The 10,640-nt window shown below is 36.6% G+C and overlaps 1 protein-coding gene across 1 annotated transcript; it reads right to left on the bottom strand.

Annotated features, from left to right (window-relative positions):
• Positions 1–443: 443 nt before the first annotated feature.
• LOC109241361 (glycine-rich protein A3-like) lies at positions 444–3,256 on the bottom strand. The gene is made up of 3 exons (XM_019408097.1): positions 3,108–3,256; positions 1,680–1,957; positions 444–1,011 (listed from the first exon to the last, which is right to left on the bottom strand). The coding sequence occupies exons 2-3, from the start codon at positions 1,939–1,941 to the stop codon at positions 746–748; spliced, it is 528 nt and encodes a 175-aa protein (XP_019263642.1). The 5' UTR covers positions 1,942–1,957; positions 3,108–3,256; the 3' UTR covers positions 444–745.
• Between the last annotated feature and the right edge of the window lie 7,384 nt (positions 3,257–10,640).

The raw sequence follows: 10,640 nt of genomic DNA, 5'->3' as shown, positions 1-10,640 counted from the left end.
TTTCGAACTACTGTTGAATCCACGGACAGGCAAGAGACAATGGGTTTTGAGAGGGTGACGTGAAGGTAAAGAATAGAAGAGGAGAGGTAGAGGGCTAGCAAAACTGGAATTGAAATTTTTATAAAAAACAATATATTACTAAAATAAATAAGGATTTGGCACTAAATAATCTGAGGTGGATCTAATATGTCGTCCGTCTCGGGGCAAGTGAGCAGGACCGGAATATCAAAACGAAAAAAAATAAAGACGTCTAGTAGGATATTCTGCCTAGATGAAAAGACAATTGAAAACAAGGACTTGAAGAAAAAAAATTAAAAAGTTTGAAGTTTTTGCAACACCATTTTACTTCATAACTTCTAGCTTCGTACAGAAAGAAACAATTGAAAATAAAACTTCAAGAAAAGTTCTAAACTTTTGCAATGATAGTGTAGCTAGTGCGATACTGTACAAAAAGACGCTCCTAAATTTCATTTCCTCATTCTACCACTATTCCGATTTCCCAAGTCTATTTTCAAAGAGGAAATGCAGTAATACAGAAGAAAAGAAACAAAGAAAAGTTTGAGGCCATCTGGGCCAATCCAACTGAAGAGTCTCACACAATTTAGCATTGAAAATGCAATATAACAAGAGAACATCTCACAGGCCTATAGGCCAATTATAACATGCATGTCTTATTTAAAGAGACGGAGTATTAGCACACAATGTAAAAAGCCAGGTTAAGTTGATATTATAAGTAGACACTAGTTTACTTCCACTTCTTGAATTTGCCTCCGAACATCCCGCCCTTGCCATGCTTAAACTTGCCATGCTTTCCATGCTTGAATTTCCCGCCCTTGCCATGCTTAAACTTGCCTCCATAATGACCGCCTCCATAATGACCGCCTCCATGTCCATAGTGAGCAGCACCGTGTGCCATGTGAGATCCACTTCCGTGTGCGAGGTGATGAGCACCATAGGCAGCAGCTGCAGCTGCAGCACCTCCGGCTAACATCGCCCCCATGCCCCCATGACCTGAAATTTAACAAGCAACAAAAGGGCAAAAAATATCATCAACAATGTAAGAAAATGTCAAAAGTATTTGGTCACAAATAGCTAGCTATTATGAAGCACTTCATACCCGGGGTGAGGCGGGGTTGGATTAGGGTTGATCTTAGATGGCTTACAGTTTATGTTGAGTCCACACTATCCTTGTTGTTTATCTTAGCCCCGGGCCTTAGATACTGGTTATTGTTATTGCATGTCATTTATCTTTTGGTTGTTATGCTTCTGTTACTATTACGGTTTCTACTGGAGTTACTAACGAATTGTCTTTTCTTGTTTTTTTTTTCTTTATTTCCGTCTTTCTGAGCCGAGCCGAGGGTCTATCGGAAACAACCTCTTTGTCTCTACCCTATCGGGATAGGGGTAAGGTCTGCGTACACATTACCCTCCCCAGACCCCACTTTGTGGGATTTTACTGGGTAGTTGTTGTTGTTGTTGTTATGAAGCACTGCTAGAATTGTAGGTACTCTGTTTCAGTGCTCCCAATATATAAACTCTTCTTGCCATATTTGTGCATCCAGTTGTAAGAGAGATTCAAAGAAATTTAACTAGACAAATCCAACATATTGTGCACTTGCTATAGTTACAGCTTTCTATTACTCATTGGGGCCTAAATAAATCAGTTCCAAAGATAATACCTGATTGGTGTGGAGGAGCGTGGTGACCACCAGCGGGAGGATATCCTTGTGGAGGATATCCTGCAGGTGGGTATCCTGCTCCATGAGGAGGATAACCCTGAGGAGGATATCCTTGAGGAGGATACCCTTGCTGCGGAGGGTAAGCACCAGGCGGCGGAGGGTACTGCCCCGGTGGATATCCATGACCAGAAGAATGACCAGTCATACCCGGTATAAGATGGGAAAAGAGTCCCTTATCAGACCCATCCTGTCCACCTCCCATATTTCACTACTAGTACCTGTTACATGACAAACATATTACAACAATGTCAAATTCAAAATAAAATGAAATTTGCAGAAGATAGAGAATATGACCCACAAGGAAATCAAATTGTAACTCCCTTTCAAATGTGAAACCTATAATGCTTTCTGAAACATCAATCAGTCAAAGACAGAATATGTGCACCCACTAGCTTTGAGCTCATATCAGGATACAAGATAGCACACAACGGTTATAGAAAAAGGGTCATTTTATATACAGTAAGCACTCTAAAACACATGAAAAGGGTGGACAATAGAACATGATAAGCTACTATTGGGGAAGCCAGCAAATAAGTTCTGAGCCAGAGCAAGTGCAAGAAACAGGAGGGAGGGTAGGTACTGAATGGAAATGGAATTGCTTTAGGGTAAGATTAATTTAGCTAAATTTACTAAAGAGGCAGTACCATTCTCTCCGTCAAATTCAATACTCAGATCCATCATATTTGATTAAATTTTCAGATCACCTTTAGGAAAACCAAGCCAACACCTCTTAAAGACTAGAAAAGCAAAAGAAGAATGAAGCAAAAGCAATTCAGTTTATAATTTGAGGTAAATGGGAAGGATTCTTTTTATGCCTTTTTTTTTTTTGTTGTTGGGGGGAAGTAAAGGAGAAGACACTAGAATATACTAATGAAGCAAAAGGAGCTACAGCCAAAGATTCATTTGTTTTTGATTTGCTTAATATAATCTAGGTTACATGGCCACACTTTTGTCGTACACATCAAAAAGACAAAAACCCATAAAACAGGTCTCTACTCCTTTATACAAATTCATGCAAAAGGACAGTAATCATCTTCTAAAGCATCCAAATTCAGTTTCAGAATAGGACAATTCTCAACCCATAAGCAGAAAAAAACGAATAGTCGAAGTTGATCTATCTAATCTCTATTTGGTGATCATACAACAAACAAAAGCTCAAGAAATCAAAATGGTGGGACCAAACCCTCTGATCTCCATTTGACAAAACGCAAATCAAGAAAATATCAAACACAAGGGTATAAAAGATCAAACTTGTAAAAAGAAAAACAGATATGTTTCAGAGTCGTAATCAACTGGGTAATTCAGATCCAATTTGATCATTCATGTATGACTTAATACAAGAAGTAAAAAGGAAAGAAGGGTTCTTACAGATTTTCTTTGTTGAGCGAACGTTAAGTAAAGTTTTTCGAATGAAGATTTCCAAAGAGTGGATACGGTCTATGAGTATTTATTTGAAGGCTCTTTAGTAGTGGAAGATATTTAATTTATTCCACGCGTTACTTAAACGCGTACATGACGTGTCTACTTTCGATATGGAAAAGGCCAAATTATGGAAAATCTTAGCAGTTGTTGTGACTTATGGCCTGTGGGGTCCTTCTTCTACACCGAATCAAAATATTCTTTTTCATTTATCTTTTCAATTTTTCCTATTTTGGGAAAACCAAAAAAAATACAAAGCCGTTCTTTTTCTTCTGAAATTAACACACGCTTCTTTTACATTTTATATGCCAATACTTTCCTATCGTCCATTCCAAAAAGTATGATGTTTTTATAAATTAATAAATAATAACAAGTTTTTATATTCATGCAAATATTAAGGCATGTGTAATATCACAAGTTTTAAAGTCTTATGATACAAAATATTGTACTCCGAACCCAGCATATTTAAGATTATAAATTTTAAAAAATTTCATTATTTTTCTCCGTATGCAGACAAACAATACCAAATATAATTAACTGAAACAGATGAAGTAATTTAAAACTTGATAAAAAAAAAAAAATTAAGCTACTAGTATATTATACTCAACTACAGTGATGTCGTACAAATCTTTACACATTCATGATAAAGTATCTTTCTTCTGGATTTTATATTTTTTTTATTTTTCTTATTATTTCTGTGTTGTTACTGATATTGTCTCTTTTTATCCTTTTGTCTTAGAGTTAATACCCTCAGACCCGTCTAAAGTATACGATTTTTGTAAGTTTCATACCTAAACTATTGAGTATCCCTGGAAACCTCCTAAACTATATCCCCCTTCGTAATTAACCCCCCCCCCCCCCCCCCGTCGCTTATGTGGCATATTGTGTGAAATCAGTTGCGCAAGAGCGCGTGAACATTGAAAATTAGCATGAAACGGGTCCCACCTGGCAGCTTCAATAACGGCTAATTAGCTCATTTTTTTAAAAAACTTATATTTTGTTCCCTTTTTCTTTATATTACACCATCTTCTCCATTTCTTCACCATTTCTTCACCTTTCTTCACCATTTTTTCAGCTTTCTTCATCATTTCTTCACCCTTTTTGTCTCTCTCTTCATCTTAATCCATTTGAAATTCTCTCTCTGTTTATCGAGTTTATTTTTTATCTTCATTGTTACCCAAATTAATTGAAAGAAGAACACCCATTGTAGAAGAGTCATGAGGTTTAATATATTTTGTGGTTGTAGGCAGCCTGCTTCTTTGAGAACATCAACGACAAATGCTAACTCAGGAAGACGTTCTTTTGGATGCAAGTATTATCGGGTAATCATCTTGCAAATCATCATATTTTATGTGATCTAATATGGCTAAATTTTATTTTTTCATTTGAATGGTTTGGTTAAAATTTTCAGGCTAAGGATCGTGTGGCTTGTGGATTTTTTCAGTGGTATGATCCGGAATTTCCTGGCCAATCGAAGGTGATAATTCTTGTCTTACAGAAGGATAAAATGGAACTTGAGGCTGAATTGAAGAAGAAGAAAAGTTTGAAGATGCTGCTTATTTTTAGTATATGTTTCAATGTGTATTTTTGGTTGTTCAAATGCTAGGAAGTGTTTTGTAATCTGAAACTTGTTTGTTGCTTTTGTTTCAAATGCTAGAAAGTGTAATCTGAAACTTGATTGTTACTTTTGTTTCAAATGCTAGGAAGTGTAATCTGAAACTTGGTTGTTGCTTTTGTTTGAAATGCTAGAAATATTATGAGTATATGTTTCAATATGTATTGTTGCTTTTCTCGCTTCGTTTAAAACTGACTCAATTATACTGCTTCAAGCATTATACCCTGTCATTCTTTAATTGCCGCACTACAAGAAAGCAAATACCAAAAGGAACCAACTATTTGTTTTAAATAGAAGGGAAGTAAAACAAGTTTCTTGCCATCATGTATCATAGAGCTCAAAAGGCCTACAATAGACTAGTTTTACATTACATCCCACAAGGCACATTGAAGTAAAACAACTTTTAAACAACTAGCTTCATAACTTGCACCATAAAAATATTATCCAAAACACAATTAGAGTATCCGCATACAACGGTACCCAATAAAGTAGTGTTGAAGCTCAAACACTTCCAGTTTTTTCATTAGCTTTTGGTGATTTTGTCCTTAAATACTGTAGTAAAGCACTTCTATGTTGAAGTTGTCTAGTTGTGATTGCTTGCTTTCCCTTCCATTTCAGGCCTTTACTTGGTTTATAACCAAGATCAGCAGTCACTACAGCTGAACTTTCAACTGCTCCATTGTTCCTTCCAATATCGATTACCCTACTAACAGGCCCCCCTTGCTGAAAATTAAGTTAAACATAATCAGATATCAAACAATAGAGTCTAACTTGCGACCTCAAAAGCATCGTTGTTGCTTGTTTGAGATTGTTGCACATCTAAAACTTGAGAATGCTGGACATCTGAAACTTGAGATTGTCGCACATCTGAGTTTTGTGACTTTTGCACCAGGTTGCTATTGCTTCTTCCTTTACCACCCTTAGCTTTAGCATTCTTCTTACTAGTAGATGTTTGGGAGTCAGCCTTTGATCTCTTTTTAGAGGTTGATTTTTGTGATTGAGCCACTCCCTTTGCACATATAGAAACAGTCCCAACTTAAGCTAAAATTGAGCAGAAACTAACAGCTAATACAATGCTATAACAAAAATAGAAAATAACAGCTAACTTAAGCTAACAACTAACTTATAGATAACAGCTAATACAATGCTAAACAATGCTATAACAGAAACAACAAATAACAGCTAACTTAAGCTAAAATTCAATAGAAACTAACATTCAGCAGAACTAAAATTCAGCAGAAACTAACAGGAGGCCGAACTAAAATTCAGCAGAAACAACATTCAGCGGTCTCAAATTCAGCAGAAACAACATTCAACAGTCCAAAACATTCAGCAGGCAGTCCCAAAGATTCAGCAGAAACTAAAATTCAGGAGAATCAACATTCAGCAGTCTCAAAATCAACACAAAAAACATTCAGCAGTCCCAAACATTCCCAAACAACCAGTTTCTGCTATAACATAAAGCAGTTTCTAACAGGAGGTAGTCGCAAACATGAAGCAGAAACAATCAAAAATAGTAATAGTTGACAGATGCAAAAACATTGCAAAAAAAAAAAAAAGAAAGTACCTCTGAGTACTTTGAGGTTTATTTGGACATCTTCTTCTGTTATGAGCTGTGGACTTACAAATTGAGCAACTCGTTGATATTCCTCTCTTTGTAAGCTTGCCACTGTTTTTTCATCTCCCCAGCCTCCTTTCTTCTTTTTTTTTTTGTTGGCCTTCCAGGCATTGTTCTAACAGGAGGTGGTTCAACCTTTGCATTTGTTGACTCAGGCCGCATCTCCATGCATGGTACTGGCTGTATGAAACGAGAATAAGCTTTTAGGTAGGTCTCTTTCTTGTACCACTCAGAAATGAAGTCAAGTGGATTAAGTCTCTTGTGATGAATTGCAGCCACACCATGTGCACAAGGTATCCCTTTTAGTTGCCAAGCTCTGCTACTACACATTCCCTCAGTCAACTTGACAATGTGTTTAATCCCTGTAGCTGTTGATACCCAATTTTTCCCTATATATTTTTAAATATGCATAATATTCTTCAAAATAGCATATATATGCATATATAAACATGCACAAGGTTTATATAATTTTTTCCATGATTTTAAGGATTTAAATTGATTTGTTTTTCTTCCCCTTTATCCATAAAATACCAATAATTATTTTTCAAATTATTGTTATGTTGATTTATTCATTAAATTTCCATACCTATACCAAAATGTAATTAATAAATATTTATGCATTTTTCATAATTACATTTTTTTCGAGCTAAATTGAATTTAATTGCAATGTTAGCCCATTTTAATTTATAATTATATTTTATATGCGTAAAATTGATCCACATATTTTTTAAAATGTTAATTAATATTTAAAGTCGTTTTGGTACAGAAAACTTATTTGCAGAAACTATTTTATTATTTAATAAAATAGGAAAAATTGGCTATTTAAATTATAGCTAGATTTGGCTTTCAATTGTAGCAAATTGAACCCATTCCCCAGCCCAATTTCATACACAATTAACCCGACCCAGATCCTAATTATACCTACCCGACCCAAATCCCATCAGATCCTGGCCGTTGATCTAAAAGATCAACGGCCCTCGTTTAATCTTTCCTTTTTAATTCTAAACAACCCCCCTAACCCTACTCATTTCCAAACCCCCGCCCTTGAATTCTCTGGTCTTCTCTCTTCTCTCAACCTAACCCTAGCCTTCTTCAACCACTGCCTCCCTCTCCGGCCATCTCTGGCGACCACCTTTCAACCCTAAGCCTCCAATGGTTCCCCCCTCGCCTTGCTCATCATCTCTGAGGCCTTCAAGGGCCCTGGCCCAGGCCGATTTGGATCTAGGGTTTCTGTTGTTCATGGCTTCTCCGGTGTGATTTTGGGCAAAATCACACCATATGTGTTACGATCTTTGAAGTTTATAGCAGGTTCTTCCGTTTCTATCCGGGTTTCCTTTGAAACCCTAACTTTGTTTGAATCTCTTAGATCTGTGCTATTTTTAACGATTTAAGTCTGTTTCTTTCTATGTTTTACACTGTTCTCAAACTTCTTTTGAAAACTCATCAACTTTAACCCGTTTTTACCTTCTTTAAAGTTAGGGTTTCTCAGAGTTCTTCTACACTCATTTAAACTGGTTTTTCTTTATGTTAAACCCTTTCCTTGCATATCTTGACTGATTCTATGTTGTTACTGCTCTTTCAACTCGCCTCTGTTAAAAGCCCTAATTTTAGATCTTCTTTGTTTTTGTATGTTAGCATGACTACTCAACTCTTGTTAAGTTTCTGTGGCTACCATGCTTCGAATGGGTTTTTACTAAGTCTTTAGCCTACTTGAATCACCTCTGTGTGATTGTATTCATCAGTATTTACTCATTTCTTGCCTCTCTTTGCCAATACTATTGACCTTGCATGTTTGCTACGTCTGTTTGTCCTTCTCTATTTATATGTTGAAGTATAGAGTCATAACCCTCTCTTGATTTGGTTCTGATTTCCTTATTTGATGGTTTGATTGAAAGGTTTTCTTTTAAAACTCTAAAATCCTACTCGTCTGTTTAAATTGATTGATTCCATTACCTTATTTGATGTAGTACTTTATTTTTACTGAATCATTCCTTAATTGGAGTCTTCTGAACTTAGTCCTAATTGACTACTCTATGCTTACTGAGCCTTGATTCTTTCCTTACTAGTCATATGCTGATTTTCTTTTACTTGCCTTATATGCTGCTGTTTCTTACCGTTTGAATTAACTCCCTTAAATCAAGGGAGTACTTCCTTGATTTCCTAGTTGATTGATTTTGAGTTCCTTAATTACCATGCTACTATGATTCTTACCTTATTTCACTACCTATTTTCAACTATAAATACTCTAGTCTTTCACTAACACAGACACGAACACTTGTGGTTAAAAAACTATCTCTCATACTAAAAAAATCTCTGCCCTCTCTCTCTGTCTTGTGCTATTTGCTACTGTTCTAAGTTAGCTGGCTGCAAGCCAAGGCTAACCATTTGTGCTCCCTTGTTCTTTCATTCTGCTTACTCTCCTCTTCACTGGTATGTCCTAGTTTCAATTCAAAGTTCCAACAACAACATGATTCTCTTATTGTTTCAGTTCTTCTTGTTTCTGGTTTGCTTCTATTTGTGGTTCTGTTGTGAAACTTGTAGTCAAGAACATATTGGCAGAATAGCATAAATGGCACTTATACTTGTGCCACTTTGTCATCCCGGTCCCCAAACTTAATGAAGTTTAATCTAGACACCTCTACTCGTTCAAAAGTAATATTTTAAACCCTTCTGACCGTGTGTGTTCCTCAATCGTCTCATTGTATTATCCACGTCGGATAAAAATATTCCATGTCATTATTTTTATTCACAAAAACCATTTTTGGAAAAGAAAAAGTTGAATCCTAAAGTTTTCTCTCACAAAACACATTCATGCCTTTCTCTCTCTGAAAATCAGCCATTAGCAGGGACTGAGTTTCCATGATTCAAGAAATGCAGGTGGGAAGTTGCAATTTGAGAGGATTGCGGGAATCGAACCCAGATTACAAGTTCTGAGGAGCATACCGGAAGAAGAAAAGGCAAAAATATCTGGTGAATCAAAAGAATCATGGCCAAGATTAGCCCACTTGAGCTTCCATGCCCATCCCACCAATACCCCAACAAGAACAACAATCCATATGAACCCCACAAACATCACTAGCTCTAACAATACCTCCCCAAAACTAAGTCTTTATAAAATCTCGAGCACAACCGTACCAAAACCATAATAACAAGCAAAAAAAAGAAAGATACAATCCCACATACCACCTTTGAGCACGGCGTCAAAAAAGGAGGAAAAGATGAGAGGAAAAAGGGGTAGAAGGAAAAGAAAACTGGAGATTGGAAGACGCTTGAATGCTTCTGGGCGTTAACCCCCCTTTATTTTTTCTTTTTTTTTGTTGGTATTTTTAAGTAGAATCATAATCTTTTACTCGCTTCTTAAGCATGTAGTCACGCATTTTATCCAACTCAGCAAAGCAAATGCCACATAGACTTGGTCAATGGTCAAAAGGGTTTAAAATATTACTTTTGAACGAATAAAGGTGTCTAGATAAAACTTCATTAAGTTTGGGGACCGGGTTGACAAAGTGGCACAAGTATAAGTGCCATTTAGGCTATTCTGCCGAACATATTACTAGCATGTTTTTATGTCTTCCCCTCCCTTTAGATTGGTATATTCCCTATGTGTGTTTTTGAGCATGTTTTACCAACCGTCTCTTACTTGTTGTGTGCTTACCATGCTATATCCCATGGATCCCAAATCCCTATCACCCCTCTATGTGGTTGTGTTCTTCATGCTTGGTTTTGTGACTATGCCAGTGTCAGCTGTTTCTAAGCATGTCTAAACCAGTCCTAGGCCTTGATAGGTTCTGGGTTTGCAACCAATTGTTCTATGTGTCCCCAAACCCCTTGACCCCTGTGTGTGACTATTGAATTTACTTGGTTCTGTAAACTAGCTATGTTTGGACTCTGTTAACTATTCCAATCTCTTTTTCAAACAATCTCTACTGAATTGCTTTCAAGAATGGCTTTTTTTAAATGCAGTTTCTTAGTAAAACCTTTCAACTTGTGTCCATCACATCTTACTCTACTCTTAATCAATAAGTTCTGCCCCTTCTAGTATGTGTACTACCTTGGGATCCTTTGAGAAACCTCTGAACTCTGGCATACTGAGGCTAGCCTTTCCACACTGCACTTGTTCAATTCTTGGTTGCTATGTCTAGGTGTAAGCACTGCCCGGGATCCTTGAGGTCCTTAGGGAACTTTGATGCACCTAGACTATGGTTTTGTCTGTGGAACTAAGGCACATGAGACCATTGGAGGCTTTGGG

This window comes from Nicotiana attenuata, unplaced genomic scaffold (assembly GCF_001879085.1).
Source record: "Nicotiana attenuata strain UT unplaced genomic scaffold, NIATTr2, whole genome shotgun sequence".
Lineage (NCBI taxonomy): Eukaryota > Viridiplantae > Streptophyta > Magnoliopsida > Solanales > Solanaceae > Nicotiana > Nicotiana attenuata.
The sequence above is the reverse complement of the archived record's forward strand: the minus strand, read 5'-3'. Positions and strand labels throughout refer to the sequence as shown.